The 21,093-nt window shown below is 50.0% G+C and overlaps 1 protein-coding gene across 1 annotated transcript; it reads left to right on the forward strand.

Moving 5' to 3' along the window:
- Positions 1 to 7,643: 7,643 nt before the first annotated feature.
- On the forward strand, positions 7,644 to 16,122 carry LOC128342324 (class I histocompatibility antigen, F10 alpha chain-like). Its single transcript, XM_053289534.1, has 5 exons — positions 7,644 to 7,881; positions 10,940 to 11,212; positions 11,604 to 11,888; positions 13,938 to 14,021; positions 15,780 to 16,122. Exons 1-5 carry the CDS (start codon positions 7,677 to 7,679, stop codon positions 15,833 to 15,835), a joined length of 903 nt encoding a protein of 300 aa, XP_053145509.1. The 5' UTR covers positions 7,644 to 7,676; the 3' UTR covers positions 15,836 to 16,122.
- Positions 16,123 to 21,093: the final 4,971 nt, after the last annotated feature.

Below are 21,093 nucleotides of genomic sequence, written 5' to 3' on the forward strand. Positions count from 1 at the left end.
TCGGGTCTCCCCGGTCCTAGTCCAGCACTCTAACCACTACACCATGCTGGCTCCACACACCATGCTGGCTCCACTTAAATGTGATATCTTAATAACATGGCTATTAATGATGAGTTTGTCTTTGAATCAGTGTGAGATCCTTAGTATTAAGGCCCACTGGGAGTTTCTTGCTCTCTTTCTCTCATTTTAACTGTCTTTCTGAAATCACAGAATATATTCCAAGCAGTGACACAGTTTACTCTGCATATCCTTTAATTATTTTCAGAGCATCTGGGAAAAGTCAAATTCTCCTTTTATTTTTAAAACTTATGTAATAATGATGCTACAATTAGGAGTGTGCACGGAACCACGGAGCTGCGGTTTGGCACTGGGGTGGGGGGTTCCATTAAGGGTGGGTGGGGGCTTTCCTTACCCCTCCCGCGCTTTTCACTTTAGTGACCGTAATTATTGAAAAAATCCGGGTGGCAGGATCCCTCGCCGCCCACTTCAATTCCAGACAATGGCGCCTCCCTGTTAAAGAAATCGGGCGGCAGGATACTTCCCTGCCGCCCCCTTGAAGCCCCCTGCTGCTGCCGCCCCCTTTTGCCCCCTTAAATCTCGCCCCGGACCGACCGCGCTCTCTACAAGTGGGCGGGCGGCGCGGCAGCGAGATGTACTCCCGCCCACCCGCCCCCTTCCCTGCCCTCTGTCTGCAAAAGTGTTTTGGAAGGAAGCCTTCTGCGCTCCAATGGTGGCTACATCACTACCTTAGAACTGTGCATCATGTTGGCCACCCTTTTGTATTAAGTATGTGCTACAGAGTACTGGCATATGACTCCCTAGAAAACAATTTGGAAACAACAATAATAACGGATTTTTTAAAAACAAAAACCACTAGTTATTGTATTGGGGGAAAATACAGACAAATAATGGGGAAACAGAACACTTTTGCAGATACCATGGGCAGCCAGAAAAACAAACAAATGGATCATAGAACAAATCAATCCAGAATTTTCACTCGAGGCACAAATGACCAGGCTCAAACTATCGTACTTTGGACACATTATGCAAAGACCCAGCTCCCTTGAGAAGTCCATAATGCTGGGGAAAGTGGAAGGAAAGAGAAGAAGAGGACGGCCAGCAGCAAGGTGGATGGACTCGATTACGACAGCAATGAATGCACCACTGAGAGAAATAAAAGGCCATGTTGAAGACAGATCATCCTGGAGAGAATCTATGTGGTTGCGAAGAGTTGACACTGACTGGACCGCACTTAATCAATCAATCAATCAATGGGAAAGGGGAGTAACAGGAAATAGGAAACAGGAATAGGAAACATAAGAAAATGAACATTAAATATACAGATGCATAAGTTCCATATTTTGTTACAGACCATTAAAAACGGTTCAATAACAATGGATCTGTGATCTTCTAGTTTTGCCTTTTAAGATGCTGCACATCTTGTTAGAACCCTTATTCCTTGTAGCATTAAGAATAGCGTGGATATCGTTCAGATCTTTCTTTCTCGACAGGCTCAAACTTGGAAATCCCGAGAGCTGTTCTTAATATCAGATGTAAGTTTGTCTCTCAATCATCGTGTAATAAAAGCAAGTCTGAATCTATCGCAGCCATTTTGGCTGAGAATAGACACTCTCTGTTAGAGCCAAGAATGGAAGCAGCTCTCTGCTTCGACTCCCTCTCTGACTTTCCTTCCTTCTCCATTCTTCTTCTTCCTTCTGTTGGTTTCCTGTTCCTCTATTTCTCTCTCTCTGTGTCAGAGTGACCAGCAGCCTCCTAATGCCACCAACCTCTCTTTTATTCGACTTTTCGTCCGGGCTCCCTGGCTACAATCACAGCAAAACCTTTTTTTTTTAGAAAGGGGGGGGGTGTACTTTGGAAGGAATCACAGCTCCATTGCTGGCACATTCACGGGACTTTCCTACTTGAGTCGGATGTTATTTCCCAGGGCAAAAAGAGGAAGGCACATGTTTTTACATGCACATCTGTGAGGGTGTCTGCCTATGCCCCATCCCCGAAGGGGAATATCTTAAAGCGCTCACATGGAGTCTCCCATTCAAAGGCAAACCAGGGCAGAGCCTGCTTAGCAAAGGGGGCAATCCATGCTTGCTACTAACAAGCTGACGGTTGCCTGTTCAAATCCCCGCTGGTACTATATGGGGCAACAGCGATATAGGAAGATGCTGAAAGGCATCATCTCACACTGTGCAGGAGGAGGCAATGGTCAATCCCTCCTGTATTCTACCAAAAGAAAACCACAGGGCTCTGAGGGTGCCAGGAGTCGAAATCGACTTGACGGTGCACTTTACCTTTTATCACAAGACCAGCTCTCCAGTCCGATCAGCCGCAGGTCGTGGAGGTATAACTTTGGTTCTTCCACTTGGGATTGCTGCTCTGCTGTTCTTCCCAAGGAAAGCTGCACTTCTAGGATTCTCAGGGCACACTTGGCTAGGAACAGGCCTTACTGAAATTACCTTTGAGTAGTAGTAGCAGGCTCAGCGGGGAAATGACTTGACTAGCAAGCCAGAGGTTGCTGGTTTGAATCCCCACTGGTATGTTTCCCAGCCGATGGGAAATACCTCTATCAGGCAGCAGCGATATAGGAAGATGCTGAAAGGCATCATCTCATACTGCAAGGAGATGGCAATGGTCAACCCCTCCTGTATTCTACCAAAGACAACCTCAGGGCTCTGTGGGTGCCAGGAGTCGACACCAACTCGACGATAACACACTGTACCTTTAGAGGCACACAATCTCATGCTTCTAATTAGCGTTGCTGGTCCAACATACCTCATTGGGGTGGGGGTAGGGGTTGGTTTTTCAGAGATGAAGCTTCTTCTCTCTGCCCGCCCCCACAAATTCTACCATCACCTCATCCCACATTCCCCAGTTCTGGGGAGGCAAAAAGAGGAGGTGCGAAAACAGCCTGAAAACCTCCGTCTCCTCTGTCCTTGCTGCTTGGTTGCTCAGCAAAGGCTGTCCAGGTGTGTCTTGAACCTTCTTTGATTTCAAACTGCCCCTGCAGTGGTTTCCTGTTATGATCATGAAGCAGCCGGTACATGCTGTGAAATGTATATTCTGCAATGCTTCTGTTTCCAGGCACAGGTGGCAAGGCCGCCTGTGGAAACAGCTGTAGGGGGTGGCATCGGCTCACTCCGTGGGGCTCTCTGATCTCCCATCCCCAGTCATTTTTCACTAGGCTCCCTTAGAATTGCTAAGCCAGTGCAAGGTTTCAGTAGGGAGCATTAGGAAGCTGCTGTATACTGAGTCAGATCCTTAGGCCACCAACTCAGTGTTGTCTACACTGACTGGCAGTGGCTCTCCAAGGTTTCAGGCAGGAATGTTTCCCAGCCCTGACTGGAGATGCTGCCAGGGTTGGATCTGGGCCCTTCTGCATGCAGAGCGGATGCTCCACCTCCAGCCACAGCCCCACCCCAGTCCCTAACTGTCTATGTGGGTAATGTGTAATCAGCCCCTACGGCAGGAGTAGGCAAGCTTGGCTCTCCAGATGTTGTTGAACTACAACTCCCATCATCCCTGGCACTGGGGATGATGGGAGTTGTAGTTCAGCAACAACTTGAAGAGCCAAGGTTGACTACCCTTGCCCTACAGCTGAGCTACCAAGATCTGGGTTTAAGAGATGGGGCCTCTAGTCATTAATTAACCCTAGCACACATATCCATAGAAATTAATAGTTGGAGGAGTGGGGATATGGAGTGGGGTAGACTCACTCCTTTCTGTGCTGGATAATGTGGCAGGGGGGAGGGGGAGGAAGGGGGGAGAAGATGCTGGATATCCATTGTTAGGCACTGGGACACATTTTGGGGCAAGCAAGGCCTGTACAAAAGGGACGGGCTGCACTTGAACCAAGATGGAACCAGACTGCTGGCGCTTAAAATCAAAAAGGTTGCAGAGCAGCTTTTAAAATGACACCTGGGGAACAGCCGATTAGTAGTGTGCCCGAACCGGTCCGGCGGCCATTCCAAAGAATGGCCGAACTGCCGGACCGGTCTGGCCCTGCCTGGTCCGGGTCCGGGTGGGGGGTATGCCTTTAAGGGCGGGAGGGCTTTCTTAGCCCTCCCGCCTCCTTGCCCCCGCCAGCGCCCGTATTTTCTAGTATAGGGGCGCTGGAAACCAGCTGTGCCCCCCGCCGCGGCGGCCGCGGCGAAAGAACTCCCAATGCCAGCCCTCCCTCCCTCCCAGCTAGCTGCCCGCCCGCCCGCCCGCTCACCCGCTCACCCGATAGGAAACGAGAGGAGCTCCGGCACAGAGCTCCTCTCGTTTGGAAGGCCTCCGGCATAATGGTGTTTTGCGCACGCGCGCGCACGCGCGCGCCGCAAAGCACACCGTTCACCGGAGGCCCGGTCTACCCGCCGGGAAAGGGCCGGGTAGACCGGGCCTCCGATCGCTGGGTAGACCGGGCCTCCAATCGCCAGAGGCCCGGTCTACCCAGCGATCGGAGGCGGTGAACGGTGTGCTTTGCGGCGCGCGCATGTGCGCGCGCGCAAAACACCATTATGCCGGAGGCCTTCCAAACGAGAGGAGCTCTGTGCCGGAGCTCCTCTCGTTTCCTATCGGGTGAGCGGTGAGCGGGTGAGCGGGCGGGCGGGCAGCTAGCTGGGAGGGAGGGAGGGCTGGCATTGGGAGTTCTTTCGCCGCCGCCGCCGCCGCGGGGGGGCAGCTGGTTTCCAGCGCCCCTATACTAGAAAATACGGGCACTGGCGGGGGCAAGGAGGCGGGAGGGCTAAGCAAGCCCTCCCGCCCTTAAAGGCATACCCCCCACCCGGACCCGAACCAGGCAGGGCCAGACCGGTCCGGCAGTTCGGCCATTCTTTGGAATGGCCGCCGGACCGGTTCGGGCACACTACTAATCGGCTGTTCCCCAGGTGTCCCCAGGCAGGCACAGGCACACACACACACACACACAGTGGCTTGCCCCCATCTGCCCCTCCATTCTGTTTCAGAAGCTGAATACATGGGACACAGCTTGCCCACCCACAAACGGAACACAGAAGAGCACAGGAAGGTGCCTTCTCCCAAGTCAGACCCTTGGTCCATCCAGCTCAGCATTGTCTACCCAGACTGGCAGCGGCTTCTCCAAGGCTGCAGGCAGGAGTCGCTCTCAGGCCTAGTCTGGAGCAATTCCAGATGGGAGTTTTAGCTCGGAAAGGAGGGTGTGCTTTCACACATCATCCAGATTGAAGTTGAAGTCCCTGCGAGCTACCCGGGAACACTCCACACACAATCTGGGTTTTTCATTGCCCATTAGCACTTGATTTTATTTATTTAACATATTTCTATACTACCCAAACTCGTTTCTCTGGGTGGTTTACAACAGAAAGGTTAAAAGATAACCTTGAAAGATTTATGTCTGGGGTTAAAAAATGCACTTTCTGCATTGAGTTTTTTGGACACATTTGAATAAAGCCTCCCAGTCAACCGGAGCCTCCCAGTCAACCGGAGGTAAAGCTGGTGTCTGGAAAAGCTCCAGGGGGGATGGGACTTGAACCTTCTGCCTGCAAGAATGCAGATGCTCTTCCCAGAACGGCCCCATCCATAATGGGGGTGGGGGAGAATCTCTTACAGTGCTCACATGTAGTCTCCCATTCAAATGCAAACCAGGGTGGACCCTGTTTAGCAAAGGGGACTATTTGCCTGCTTGCTACCACAAGACTAGCTCTCCTCCCATTGACCAGCTCTTGGCCCCTTCTGTGCCCGCCCCCGCCTCAAAGTGTTTTTGTTTGTTCTTTGTGTTTGTGTCGTGAGTGCGTCCCAGGTAGAAGGGCGAGGTGGCAGAGAGAATTTTCAGAGAGGTTTGGTTTCCATACGCTCAGCAACTGCCCACATACATTTTTCTCATTGGTGGGTTATTCCCTTCTCAGCCAATCCCAGCCCGGAGGCACTTCATGCTCGCCCCTGTCCTACCCTCCGCTCGACAGCAGCTGAAAGATCGCGCCCCAGAACCAACGGACTCCAGCCAGATGCCACTTCGGGATGCCCATCGCTTGCTCCTGGGGGCAGCTGCCCTCTTCTTGCTGCTGGGGGGCTGCTCGGGTGAGTCTCAGGGGTGGAGCGGGCTCAAGAAACGCCTCCCTGCACTTTCCAGTTGTGGAAAAAGAGACTCCGGTTCCTGCAAACTTGCCTTTCCGCATGGGGTGGGTGGGGCGGCCCATCTCTGGCTCCTCTCTTGCTTCGCTTCCATTCCTGGGCGGCTGCGCTTTGCGGTGGAGTTCCGGGCTAATCTCCCCCCACGTGTCCAGGGCTGAGCTGGGGCCCCGCTCTGGGAACTTCTTGGCCTGGGAATGGGGCTGGAGATGAGCTGCAGCAGAGCCAGAAAAGGTGGCTCTTGGCTCCCTTCCGAATCGCAACCGGTTTTGCCAGCTGAAACCCCGCACTGAGTCTGCAAGTGATGTGGTTGCCGTCATGTGGTCGAAGACTGCAGCCTCCATTCTGCTTCTGCACAGACTAGCAGGCTGTCCCGTGTCCTTCCTGGCCAGGCGGAGTTGTGCAAGCTCAAGGGAAGCGCTTTGTTTTCTGTACACCACTCCCAGACCCTGAACATTTAGGAGGCCTTTTAAAAATCCTCACCATTCCTTCCATGTTACAGTAATTTATTGCAGCAGAGACAAGGGTGGGGTTGAGGGGGGGATACAGCAGACGGCTGCCCCAACATGCCCAGACCCGGAGGGGGAGGGGGACAGGCAGAACGAGGAGGGTGATCCAAAGCTGATAGAAATGGGGCAGAGATGTGTGAGAAGTTCAGGGCCTTATTTCGGCTGCTGCACCTGAACACTGTTGGAACAGGCATCTACAGATCCACTTGCCAGATCATCAGCGGTGAGTGTCCGCAGCCTCTGGCCAGCAGGACACCCAGCTGCTCCATGTGGATCTTCCCCTGGCAAAATGAGACCTCCTCCCCGGAAGGCTCATTTCCAGGGCCCTTTCTGAGAAGGGAGCAGACCTCCTCCCCGGGAGGCTCATTTCCACGGCCCTTTCTGAGAAGGGAGCAGGAGGAATCCTCTCTGAGGGGTAGGAGAAGGCTCCCACCGTCCCCTCCCTCTCCATCATCTCCCTCCCAGTGCAAATGGAAGGAGACCTGCTTCTCCCCCAAGCCCTCTGTCTGTGAGGCAGGAAGGGATCTGAGGGAAGAGAGGGGATGGGTGGCAAATGGAAATACTGGCCGGCTTGTGAGCTAAGCCTAAAATTGGAGGGTCCCTGTGTTTGACTAAAGAGCCAAATTCAGTCCAGCGGACGAAGAACTCTCTCTTCCCTGGCAGGAGCAGATGGCCAGAGATTTTTCTCCTGCTCCTCCTCCATGTTCTGCAGAACATTCCAGGAGCAAACACAGAGCCGTGGGTGGAAATGTCTCCTAATGGCTTGCTATATGAGCATCAGGCTGCTGTGCTGGGATTTGGGGCATGGAGATATCTTATATGCCAGGAGAGGTGGTTTATGGGAGGGGAGCTGGGCTTGTGGTAGCAAGCATGAAATGTCTCTTTTGCTAAGCAGGATCTGCCCTGGTTTGCATTTGAATGGGAGACCTGTGTGAGCACTGTATGACAGCAAATGCGATGACAGCAATGCCCCCTACCTCTCTTTCTCCCTTTTCAGGGTCCTCGTCACACTCTGTGAGGTTTCATGTTGCAGTGTGTGATTCTGGTGAAGGGCTACCCCAACTCATGGGTCTGGGGTACCTGAATGACCAGATCTTCATACACCGTGATAAGAAGATAAGGCAGCCTGTGCCTTTAGTTCCATGGATGAAGAAGTTAGTGAAGGATGATCCTGAGTACTGGAACTTGCACACTCAGCATACGACTGGTCTGGAGAAGACTCTGAGGCAACAGGCGGCGATGGTTCAGAAATATGGCAACCAGAATGAGAGTGAGTGGAGGTTGGAAGAGCCACTGATCCCCCCACCCCTTCTCCCTCCCTCCCAGGGGCTGCTGAGTTTCTTGTAAAGGCCAGAGGGACTAGGACTTGACAGGCAGACGTTCAATAGATGTATATGAGGATGGAAGCAGCACCTGTTGATATGCTACCTGTACTTCAGCAGCATGACTGCCAAAAATCCAATGGGTGTTGCTCCAGTCTCCAAATGCTTGGGAAAACACCATCTAGTGAGTTCCTGCCTGTCATTCAGCTGTTAGACACAAAGCTCTGGGCATGGTGGAAGCACAATCATTTTTATAGCTGAAACATTACTTGCTTCCATCAGGTGCGGAGCCAGCTGAGCGGCAGCCTGCATCCAGCCCTGCTCGGCAGCCCCCTCCAATACGCCCATGTGTGTGATGTCACGTGGCCGGGGGCGTGGCTTGGGCTGTGGAGGAGCCCAGAGAGAACTCCCCCCTCTTCGCCAGTTATTTCAGGCAGCGTCGACTAGGGATGTGCACGAAAGGTTGTTCGGCACGGCGGGTGTAGGGCTTTAAGGGCGGGGGAGAGTGTACTCACCCCCCCCGCCGCATTTCCCCCGCCGGCGCTCTCGGAATTAGAAGCCCCTCGGGACGGCAGCGTTCCTCCCTGCCGTCCCGTTGCCCCCGTCGGTCGGAAGTGGCCGGAAGTCCCGTTCGCGCGTGCGCCCGTCGTGCGCGCGCGCGGCCGTACGCACGCGCGCATGACGGGCGCACGCGCAAATGGGACTTCCGGCCACTTCCGGCCGACGGGGGCAACGGGACGGCAGGGAGGAACGCTGCCATCCCTAGGGGCTTCTAATTCCGAGAGCGCCGGCGGGGGAAATGCGGCGGGGGGTGTGTGAGTACACTCCCCCGCCCTTAAAGCCCTACCCCCGCCGGCACCGAAACGCCGAATCGCCCCCACCACCCGAAACGTTTCGGCGGCCTTTTCAATGGCCGCCGAAATGTTTCGGGCTCAAGCCTAGCGTCGACTACCTGATAGAACGGTTTCCCCTTCCTCTCCCTCTCTGGAGGGAGAGAAAGGGGGAAACATCCTATCAGGCAGCCAATGCTGCCTGAAATGCTCGATCGGGCTCTCGGCAGTCCAGGCCACGCCCCCTTTGCACGTGATGTCACATGCAAAGGGGGAATGGCCTGGGCTGCTGAGAGCCTGAACGAGCTCTCAGCTCGTCATTTCAGGCAGCATCAGCTTCCTGATAGGATGTTTCCGTCTTTCTCTCCCTCCAGAGAGAGAGAGAGGAAGGGGAAAACGTTCTATTGGGCAGTCGGCTAGACAAGTGTGCTGCATTAATAATGAACAGAGGGAAAATAACAAAAACAGAAGGAATAGAACTGCCCAATGGAAGCAACATCAAGAACCTGGAAGAGAAAGAATATTACAAATACTTGGGCATTCTCCAGGCTGATAACATCGCACACACTGATGTTAAAAGAAAAACTGGAAGTGAATAAGTCCAAACTCAATGGTGGGAACACCATACAAGCCATAAACACCTGGGCTATACTTATTATCAGATATACTGCAGGAATAATAGACTGGACCCAGGCAGAACGAGAGACACTAAAACGTAAGACCAGGAAAATAATGACCATCAATCATGCTCTTGCACCCCTGCAGTGATGTAGATAGGCTATACCTCCCTTGCAGCTCAGGTGGAAGAGGAATGCTGCAAGTCCATCAAACAGTAGAGGAGGAGGAAAGAGGCTTTGAAGAATATATAAAGGACAGTGAAGAAGATGCACTTAAAATGGTCAATAACGGAAACTATTAAACACCAATGAAACGAAGCAGGCCTACAAGAAAGAACAAGTCAAGAACCGAGCAGAAAATGGAAAAATAAGCCACTGCATGGTCAATATTTGCACAATATAACTGGAAAATCAAATATCACCAAGACCTGGCAGTGGCTTAGGAATGTCAACTTGAAGAAAGAAACAGAGGGTTTAATACTGGCTGCACAAGAACAGGCACTAAGAACAAATGCAATAAGAGCAAAAGTAGAAAAATCCACAACAAACAGCAAGTGCCGCCTTTGTAAAGAAGCAGATGAAACAGTGGACCACCTAATCAGCTGTTGTAAAAAGATCGCACAGACTGACTACAAACAAAGGCATGAAAAAGTAGCAGAGATAATGCACTGGAACATCTGCAAAAAATATAAGCTACCTGTAGCCAAAAATTGGTGGGACCATAAAATTGAAAAAGTGGTAGAAAATGGAGATGCAAAAATCTTATGGGACTTCCGACTACAAACAGACAAACATCTGCCACACAATACACCAGATATAACTGTAGTCGAGAAGAAAGGAAAACAAGTCAGAATAATCGACATAGCAATACCAGGGGATAGCAGAACAGAAGAAAAAGAAATAGAAAAAATCACAAAATACAAAGATCTACAAATTGAAATTGAAAGGCTGTGGCAGAAGAAGACCAAAATAATCCCGGTAGTAATTGGTGCCCTAGGTGCAATTCCAAAAGACCTTGAAGAGCACCTCAACACCATAGGGGCCACAGAAATCACCATCAGCCAATTACAAAAAGCTACTTTACTGGGAACAGCCTATATTCTGCGACGATATCTATAATAATAACAGCAACAACATTGATAATAAAATTCAGCCATCCCAGGTCCTTGGGAAGGACTCGATGTCTGGATAAAACAAACTAGCCAACAACACCTGTCTGACTGTGTAAACAAAAATAATAAACAATAATAATAATTCCTTGCTTTTGCAGCTTGACATTTTCCTGTAATGGGGATGTCTCTTGGGGACATGCAAGGCTTATTGGGGTTTCAAATCCCCTCATTCCTTGGGCCCAAGTGTTGGTTCAGGGCACCATGCATTCTGCACACAATCAACACTTTGTTCCAGAGAGAATGCTGGTGCATCTCCAAGGGAAGGGTTTTCTAGTCATGGGGATGGAGTGATATGGGGTATCCAGAAGCTTAGTTTAGGGGGCATCAGCATGTTACTGATTTAGGCTGTTGATGAGGAACCAACTTCAGTCTCCTCTTCCTGTTTAGGTTTTCTCACCTGGCAGGGAATAAGTGTCTGTGAGATGAGGGAGGATGGCCAGAAAGTGGGGAATATCCGTTTTAGCTACAATGGGAAGGACTTTATCAGCTTCGACAAGGACACCCTCTCCTGGACTGTAACAGCCAATGCTCCAGAGTTCAAGAGGAAGTGGGACACTTTCACAGCCAGTCCTCAGTATTACAAGGAATACCTGGAAGGGGTGTGCATTGAATGGCTAAAGAAATACATAAAGTATGCCAAGGAATCTCTGCTGAGGAGAGGTGAGAACTGATATTTCTCTACATTGTTGCCCCCTGTGCAATCTAGACTTAAAATCTTGTTGGCCCTGTGCAATCTAGACTGTGGTGCAGAATGAAGAAGGGAAGAGATTAGGATTATGAGCTAGTTGGTGGGGTATATCTGAGGATGTTCTGTGTTGCAAGATGCTTATGTAGGTTGCTGCAACCTGGAGGCTTTCATTTCTCTTTATTGCTGCAGGTGTGTGGTCCTCCATGTCAGGACTGAGGGTAGGACTGGCTGACCATTTGGGTTCCTTCCTGCTCCCAAAGCCCAGCATCTATTCTGACGGCTACTGGAGAAATGCTGAATGATATATTGAAATGCATCAATATATGAAATGTATGGAAATTGCCCATGATTGCATTTCTGCAGAGCCCCCAGTGGTGAAGGTGCTGCGAAAGATGGACTCCAATGGCCTGGAGACTCTCATCTGCCGTGCCTACGGCTTCTACCCCAAGGAGATCCATCCAACCTGGAAAAGAGATGGGGAATTCTTGGAGCAGGAGCCCCTCCGTGGGGATGTTGTCCCCAACTCAGATGGGACCTACCACACCTGGACTGGCATCAATATTGACTCCAAGGACAGGGCCCACTACCAGTGCCAGGTGGAACATGTTGGTTTTCCAGAGCCTCACCTCTTCGCCTGGAAGGAACCTGGTGAGCAACTGAGCAGGGGGAAGAAAAGCCTGGCTTTTTTGATACGTTGGGAGGGCAGATCCTGGGAGATGAGGAAGGGATTATGATCATTAGGGGTGCTCTTTGGATCGGTCTTCCAGGTTGAAGTCCAGGCCTCAGCACCGGGTGGGTGGGTCCTAATTGACCAGGAGGAGGGTCACTGGAGCCAGAGACCCACCATAAGGATCTTGTCCCTAACTCAGATGGCACCTACTGTACCTGGATCAATCAATCTTGACCCCAAAGACAGGGCCCACTATTGCTGCCCAATGGAACACACTGGCTTTTCAGAGCCTCCCCTCTGTGCCTGGAAGGAACTTGGTGAGAGACTGAGTGGGGGATATGAACTGTGTGGATGGGATGAACTCCAAGAAGAGTGTCCCAACCTGTAATATTTAGAAGATTGGAGATGGCTTTATAAGGGGCTTAGATAAATTCATGGAGGACAGGCCTATCAGTGTCTGCTTGTGTGGATGGGAGGCAATCTTCAGGCTGAGAGACTATCTCAGTATCATCTTAATGCATTGGAGTGGGGGTGGCGAGGGCTTAAATGACTGAAGATCTGGCTGCTTTGAAGCAATGGGGTGGAGGAGGGCTGCCTGCTCCCCTGGGTTTCTGCCTGCTTGACAGGATCATCAGAGGGGACTCTGCTCCGCCTGCCAACAGTGAGGGAGGCCCAGCTGCTGAGCACGTGGGGCAGGGCCTTCTCAGACATGGCCCCCAGCCTTTGGGATGCTCTCGCGGCTGGCATCCACTCCTCAGTATCCACCACAGTTCTAAGAAAGCAAGTCAAAAGGAGGCTCTTCACCCAGGCTATTATATGAGAGAGCTAGTTTTTGCTGCTGCTCTTTCTGTGTTATGTGCTGTACTGTTTTTTAATATCTATTTATATTTAATATTTGGATTTTAATTATGCATTGTTTTAACTGTTTTCATTATATTGTAAACCACCTTGAGATTATTTTAATGAAATCCAGTCTATAAACAATTAAATAAATGGGGTGCCTACAGCAACAGTCTTTAACATTGCTGCCTCTCCTTCCCTGGTTCTGCCACACCATGAAAGGAAGAAACATCCTTTTCCTGGTTCTTCTTATTAGGGAAAATGTGACTCCATGCTATAGTTACAGGGCATGGTAATTTCCCCCCCAGTAATGCACCAGGAAAAGAATGCCATGTCATGAGGCTGCTTGTTCCCCTTCCTGGTGCATTATGGGGTGAGATCAGGGAAGGAAGGTGGTGATGTAAAATGCTGTCATTGCAGCCTCTGAGTTCTTCAAAGGAGCCAGATCTTCATTAAAAGTAAGCCCCCACCCCTGATACTATTGGATGCAATATCAATAGGGGAGCAACAGCAGGAGAGAGGGCATGCCTTCATCTCTTGCCTGTGGGCTTCCCAGAGACATCTGGTGGACCACTGTGGGAAACAGAATACTGGACTAGATAGCCCTTGGGCATGATCAAGCAGGGTTGCTCTTTTGTTCTTAATAATACCAGTATAATGAGGAATTGTTTCAAATGGTTTATCAGTAAGGACAGTCATTTGCTGCAAAAATACCCACCCCTCTGATAGGACTTGCAATACCTTAGTCCCAATTATCAGGCTGATGCAATGCACAACCCTACTGGCTAGCCTCCTTGGGGAGGGAATTGCAGGATATCGGGGCCACTGAAGAGCAGGCCCTGCTTATCATAACTGGGATTCTTTTTATGGCTCAGCCCAAGAGACCCCGTGACCTCTCACACTAGCTCTACAGAGACTCTTGGGAGCTTTTTTTTGCTCCTGTCTGACTGGCTAACCTCGAGGGTCTTGCTAGTTTCACACATCTAAAAGCAGTGGCATCTCACAGACCTTGATAAAAAGTGGGACAGAATGGTTAATAATGACTAAATACATGAATAATATTCATCACAAAGGAGATTGTTTAGGGACTCCAACTATTTAGTTCTATTTTTCTATTCCCCCCATCACTCTCTCCGCAATTCTTTGGGGACTCCCTTCAATTATTGTATCCTTGTTTTCCATTTCAGCTTCAGTGGGCCTCATTGTGGGGGGCATCCTGATGGCTGTGGCTGCTGTTGTCCTGCTGGTGGCTGGGATCATCTTCTACATGAGTAAGGAAACTGTGGGTGAATTTGCCGAGGGAGGGGAGATGCTTGTCTGTGGTTGAATTTCTCACTGCTGCATAGCACAGACTTCCTGTTTGGGGCGGCGGGGGTGGGGGGCAGCCAGTAATTACCCATAAAATCTCATAGTGCCTCTAAGCATCTGCCCCTGGACTAAGTGGCTTGAAGATCATCTTCTCCACCCTAAATTAGAATGGACCTGTACACCAGTTGAGAGTCAGTAATCCCCTGGTGATGAATTGACAACATCCAGATGATTGACTCAGAACCCATGGCCATCTAGCCTAGCCCTCAGGTAAGGAGGGAAGTGTAAGGAGGGATTTAAGGATGTTCACGAACCAAACTTCATGCACCAGTTCGGCATTTCGGGGAGGGGAAGGGTAAGCACGAGCTTTAAGAAAAGAGAACATGTCCTCACCTGCTCTCTGCAGCCCAACGCAGATTTCTGTTGGGGTGATGCTCGTCCCAAGAATCTGTAGGTGGTGCCAGCATGCACATGGCATTTGTGCATGTGCGGGTGCCATTTGCATGGTCAGGATGGTGTTGCTGACCACACAAATGGCACCGGTGCATGCGCAAACACCGTGTGTGCTAGCGTGGTGTGCGGGGTTTTTGGATGAGCGCCACCCCAACAGGTAGTTGCATAGGGCCTGCTCTTCTCTTAAAAAAACCCAACTCCCACTCACCACTCTCCTCCCTGTGACGCCATTTGGACTTTGTCTAAACCAGTTTGGCGCCGAACCAGTGCATGTATCTCAGTTCATGCACATCCCTACTCTCAGGCCTAACTTTTCCCCAGACACCAAATGGACGTACATTGACTAAACATGTGAAAAAAATCCTAGAACATAAACTGAGTAGTACCCCACTGCCTTGCTGCTGGGAGTGGGGTGTAGTTGGCACATGGTAGTTGACAGTTGGCACTGTCAAAAAGACAGTCAGAATGAATAGAAGAAATGGAGGTGTTTAAGGAATCCTCATAGGTATTCATTGAGGGAAAGTTATTATACACCAAAGAATCCAAACACTTGAAAAATAGTGACCACACATTTTGCTCCATAACTCCACTTCTACAAGGGATAGAGCTTAGCTTTTGCTTTTTAATGAAAGCTGGGAATCTGGGGGAATTAATAGAAGGGATCCAAATCTTGAATCGATTAGAATTGAATGAGGCACGATGTGATTTGTACCCAAATCTAGCCAATGGACTATAAGGGTGTTTTGTTTTGTCTCCAAATCACCTGAATCGGCTAGATTTGGGTACAAATCAATTTGTACCCAAATCCATTTGCACATCCCTATCTTACAGTGATTGCCACCACAAGACCAGTTCTCCTCCCATACTTTCCTGTCCCTTCAGAGTCACCTCTGCCCTCCCAATTCAAGCCTTCAGATGCTCTACTAAGTGGTCCTTGGGTGATTTCCAGGTAGGGAGGAGGAAAGCCAATGGGGTCAAGTTGGATCCAAGCAGGTGGTGACTTAATGCTAGGAAAGACCTACTACTAGGAATTAATACTAGGAAAGGTTCTAAGAATTACGCAGAAAACCTGTGGGCCTTTCTCCACTGGTGTTGCTAGGAGGAGACTGGAGCAGTGTCAGCCTGGGAGGGGTTAAAGAGCCCTGCCTCACTGCTGCAGAGGGAGGGACGGGGTGTGTGTGTGTGTGTGTGTGTGTCTGTCTGTCTGTCTGTCTGTCTGTCTTGCTAGGGTGACTTTCCACTCTGACGCTCTGATTTTGTGTTTGCAGAGAAGCAGCAGGGAGGCTACAAAGCAACGTCAGCTGAGAAACCCTCCTCCCTCTGAAGTGACCCTTCAGCACCAGAAATGTGGCTGAGGGGCAGTGGTGGTGCAGTGCTGCAGGGACGCAGTCCTGGTACATTTTCCCCTGCAGGGTCTCAGCAGGGACGCAGGGCACTGGGCTTTCTACATGGAAATAATGGACTGCTCTTGCTATTCCATGAATTCAACCATGGTCAATGGGAAGGAACCAGTACATTCCAGTGGGCTTTCCCTGTCATTCATTCTAGTACATGCCCTGGAATTGACCTGATCCTCAACGTCTTGTAACAGAACTCCCCAAATTATTGCATTTATCTATGTAAGGGGTGTGGCCAATGGGATGGGCGTGGCCATGGGGCATGACTGTCAGGATGAGTGTGGCTGTGGGGGCTGACATGGAGAGCACCTGTACTTCTGAATACGCGACTGCATCACTGCTGATGGGTGTCTTTGTGAAGAGACGTTGGATTGGCCCTGAAGGGGGAAAAGAGCAGCTTCCAGCAATCTTCACACTTCCCCTCCCCTTGCAGCAGGTTTGGGGACAGAATGCCAGAGATAGCCAGTCTGCTCCTCCCATACGTGGAATATATGTTTTCCTCTCTAGGGTAAACAGCAGCTTCAAAAGGAGTGTGTGGAGTAGGGTCAGCACCAAGCAGGCATAAAAGACAAATCTTGCTGGCTCCACAGCTGTGGAATGATCTCCCCAAAGAGATCTGACAGGATCCCTCTCTTTCCACTTAGAGGAGGACTTGGCCCCCTTTTAAATCCAGACTAGAGGTTGGGATGTAATTGCGAATATGACGGATATTTTTACTGTATACTGCTTTTCAACAAAAGTTCCCAAAGCGGTTTACATAGATATAAACAGAGAAATAAAAAGGCACCCTGTCTTCACAGGGCTCACAATCTAAAACAGAAACATAAGATAGATAATCCTATCTAATAAAAGGCTTGGTGTCCGTCCGTGGATGGACACCAAGCGTGTGTCCGTGCCTCGCTTGGACGTTCTGGGCATGCGCAGAGCGCATGCCCAGAACCGCCAGAGGGAGACAAGGACACCCAGCACCCGGCAGCCATGTTGGGCGGCCAGAAGCGGCCACCCTGAAGAAGCCGGAGAAGCGGAGGAGGGGGAGACTGGACGAGGCGGCGGTAGAGCCGCTGCCTCGGGCATGAACAGCGGCGGAGGGGAGAAACTCGGCCCCAGCAGAGCCACAAATGCTGGGGCCAATGGCGGCGGAAAAAACAAAAGAAAAAAAAAACACCAAAAAGGAACGGGGAATGCTTTGCAGACAGGAGGACCAAAACGGAAAAGCCGGCCGAGTTGGCGGCGAAGCCAAAAACACTCACCTGCCCTCCCAGCTGTCCATAATCACCTTCCCCCCCCACACACCCCAAATTAAACATGCCCCCGCGTGTCGCCCTCCCGCCCAACCAGCTGCCCAAACCCACCTTACTCACACCAGCCCATGTCAGTCATAAGAAAAAACTCCATTAAAGAAGAGAGGAGCACACACAAAGAGCTCCTCCCTGTGCTAAGCCACTGCCCAAACTGCCGCTATGAACGAAACTGACGCCTAATGCGTGCTTCACGTTCATTGAAACAGTATGGGCAGCAGCATAGCTCAGGGAGGAGCTCTTTTTGAGTGCTCCACACATCCACTTGCTTTTCCCCCGTCAGGAGATTCAGCACACTTCCCAGCCATGGAGAGATTAGAGACACACACCAAAAAAGTTACACTAAGCACTACCCTAAATCCCAAAACACAAAAAGTAACACGAAGCACCACACACACCCAGAAGACAAAACTACACAAAAAAATAACACAGACTGGAGCAGCGGCCAGTGGCGTCCTGCACATCCCCCCCCCAAAAAAACCAAGAGAGTCCCCCACCCACAAGGGACACAAAGAAACCAAAAAAAGGGGGGGGGAGGGAAAGCTAGCACCCGTTATTATAACGGGCTAAAAAATACTAGTTTATTCATAAATTATCTAGAAGCAGGGGTAAGCAGCGATGTGGCCAAATTTGCAGATGATACCAAACTCTACCGGGTAGTAAATCCAAAACGGATTGTGAGCAGCTCCAAAAGGATCTCTCCAAACTGGGGGAGTGGGCGACAAAATGGCAAATGCGGTTCAGTGTTAGCAAGTGTAAAGTGATGCACATTGGGACGAAAAACCCTAACTTCAAGTATATGCTGATGGGATCCGAGCTGTCAGTGACAGACCAGGAGAGGGATCTTGGGGTCATGGTGGACAGCTCATTGAAGGTGTCGACTCAATGTGCGGCAGCTGTGAAAAAGGCCAATTCCATGCTAGGGATCATTAGAAAGGGGATTGAAAATAAAATGGCTAACATTATAATGCCCTTATATAAAACTATGGTGCGACCACACTTGGAGTACTGCGTACAATTCTGGTCACCACATCTTAAAAAGGACATTGTTGAACTGGAGAAGGTACAGAAGAGGGCAACCAAGATGATCAGGGGCCTAGCACCTTTCTTATGAGGCAAGACTACAACACCTGGGGCTTTTTAGTTTAGAAAAAAGACGACTGCGGGGAGACATGATAGAGGTCTATAAAATCATGCACGGTTTGGAGAGAGAGAAATTCTTTCCCCTCTCACACAACACTAGAACCAGGGGTCACTCCATGAAATTGATTGCCAGGAGGTCTAGGACCAACAAATGGAAGTACTTTTTCACACAACGCGTGATCCACTTGTGGAACTCTCTGCCACAGGATGTGGTGACAGCCAACAACCTGGATGGCTTTAAGAGGGGTTTGGATGACTTCATGGAGGAGAGGTCTATCAATGGCTACTAGTTGGAGGGCTGTGGGCCACCTCCAGCCTCATAGGCAGGATGCCTCTGAGTACCAGTTGCAGGGGAGTAATGGCCGGAGAGAGGGCACACCCTCAACCCCTGTCTGTGGCTTCCAGCGGCATCTAGTGGGCCACTGTGTGAAACAGGATGCTGGACTAGATGGGCCTTGGGCCTGATCCAGCAGGGCTGTTCTTATGACATCAGCAACAGCCACTAAGGGATGCTGTGCTGGGGAAGGATAGGGCCAGTTGCTCTCCCATTCCTAAACAAAGAGAATCACCACTTTTAAAAGGTGCCTCTTTGCTCAGTTAGTGGAGGACTGCTAACTGATCCCACCCACCCACCCCAGACACACACAAACAATATTTGTTATTACCAGTTTCAGGCTAAGTTTTGTTTTTGCTAAAATGTTCTGATTTTTTTGGTTGTGCTTTATGATTCCTAATATCTAAAATGTGTGCTTGCATTTCATAGAATAGCAAGATAGATAATAAAGATATGAAATGAAATGAAAATAAAGAAATGAATGGAATCCAAAGGCACTGATCTCTTCATTTCTCTTTCTACAAGTGACAAACGTCAGTGGAGCAAAGACTCCTGCAAATGAGACAGTCACCCAGGCTAAATGGACAGAGGAACCTCTTCAAGTGGTGGCTCTCAAAGTTTTTTTATACTTGATGGCCGTTGAGAAGGAAACTTCTCAAAAATGAGGGGACTGGTAAAAAGAAAGCTGAAAGGGATAGTCATGAGGGCCAAATCACTCCACAATACATGGAACTTCTTCAAAACTACAATCATGGAAGCTCAGTTGGCATGTGTACCAAGAAGGAGGAAAGGTACCACCAAGTTCAGGAGGATGCCAGCATGGCTAAGTAACAAGTAGGGAAGCTGTAGAAGGGGCAAAGACTTCCTTCAGAAAATGGAAGTTGTGGCACTCTGTTCCAACTGTGGAGGCACGCTGGAGTACCTCGCAGTTACCAGGCATCAGTGGGCCACACAGTCAGGCCCAGTGGCCGCTACCACCATGGGGGACAGCTGGGGAGGCCTGCTCGGCTCACCCCCACCCTCCGGCGGCTAGAATTATTGAAGCAATCAGTGTTTTGGCCTTGTGGCCAGGCAGCAGGTGCAGGGTGGTGGCAGGAGGTCCCTCCCCAGATCTTGGAGGCCAAGGGCTGTGGCCCCAAGGTCGGGGGGTAAGAGCGCCTCTGCATAGATGAACAAGCCTTGCTGACGAACAACCAGCATGGCTTCTGCAAGGGCAAGTCTTGCCTCACTAACCTTTTGGAGTTCTTGGAGAATGTCAACAGGCATGTGGATAAAAGCGATCCAATTGACATTGTATACTTGGACGTCCAAAAAGCCTTTGACTAAGTTCCCCACCAAAAGGCTCTTGAGTATACGTAGCAGTCATGGGATAATGGGACAGGTTCGTGTGTGGATTGGGAACTGGTGGAAGGACAGGAAATGGAGGGTGGGAATAAAAGGACAGTTCTCTAAATGGAGGGAAGTAAGAAGTGAGGTCCCCCAAGGATCGGTCCTGGGAGCAGTTCTCTTTGATTTGTTCATAAATGATTAGAATTTGGGGTGAGCATCAAAGTGACCAAATTTGCAGATGACACTAAACTATTTATGGTAATGAAATCCCAAACTGATTGTGAGGAGCTCCAAACGATTTGTCCACACTGGGGGAGAGGGCGACAAAATGCCATATGTGGTTCAAAGTAAGCAAGTGTAAAGTGATGCATATGGGGGCAAAAGACCCTCATTTCACATATATGCTGATGGGATCTGTGCTGTCAGTGACTTACCAGGAGAGAGATCAGGATGCACATTCCAAGGCACACCCAGGAGAATTAATATAATTGATAGTGCATCTCGTGAGCCCTTCTGCTGTAATGGTTACGCTTTCAAGACATTTCTTCTTCTCTGGGAGTCTCACTGTCTCTTTAAAGCAAAAAATGGTGCTTTTCTTACGGTGGCCTGGAGGCTTTACACACATGGCTTTTAATTCAAATCCACTCTGGATTGGAGGTTGCCAGTCCACATATTAGTTGTGACATATCAGGAACCAGGACAGACATGACTCTGTTTCCCCCCACCGAAGCGAGGCTGGGCATTCTGGCTTAGCCCGAAGTATGTCCAGCTTTTTAAAATCCTGTATTTCCAGCAGCTTTTGAAGAAAACCCCGTGTTTTCCTTAGATGTGCAAAGGGGCCATTGCCAACAATTTAGCTTACTCACACTTTCCTGGGTTTTTGTTTTGTTTTGTTTTTTTAATGTCTACTGGGTGGATTTCCATCAATCCACCCAGGTGTCAGCAAAGGAGAGTTTGACAGTTCAGTCTGGTGTGTTCTTTGAGTGATTTACAATTGCAAGCGCTGAGGGCAGGTGGAGGGGTTATGGAAGATTGATGCAATTCTACCGTCCAGAAGTGGAGGGGGGAATACCTGAGTTAA

Source organism: Hemicordylus capensis, chromosome 2 (assembly GCF_027244095.1).
Source record: "Hemicordylus capensis ecotype Gifberg chromosome 2, rHemCap1.1.pri, whole genome shotgun sequence".
NCBI lineage: Eukaryota > Metazoa > Chordata > Lepidosauria > Squamata > Cordylidae > Hemicordylus > Hemicordylus capensis.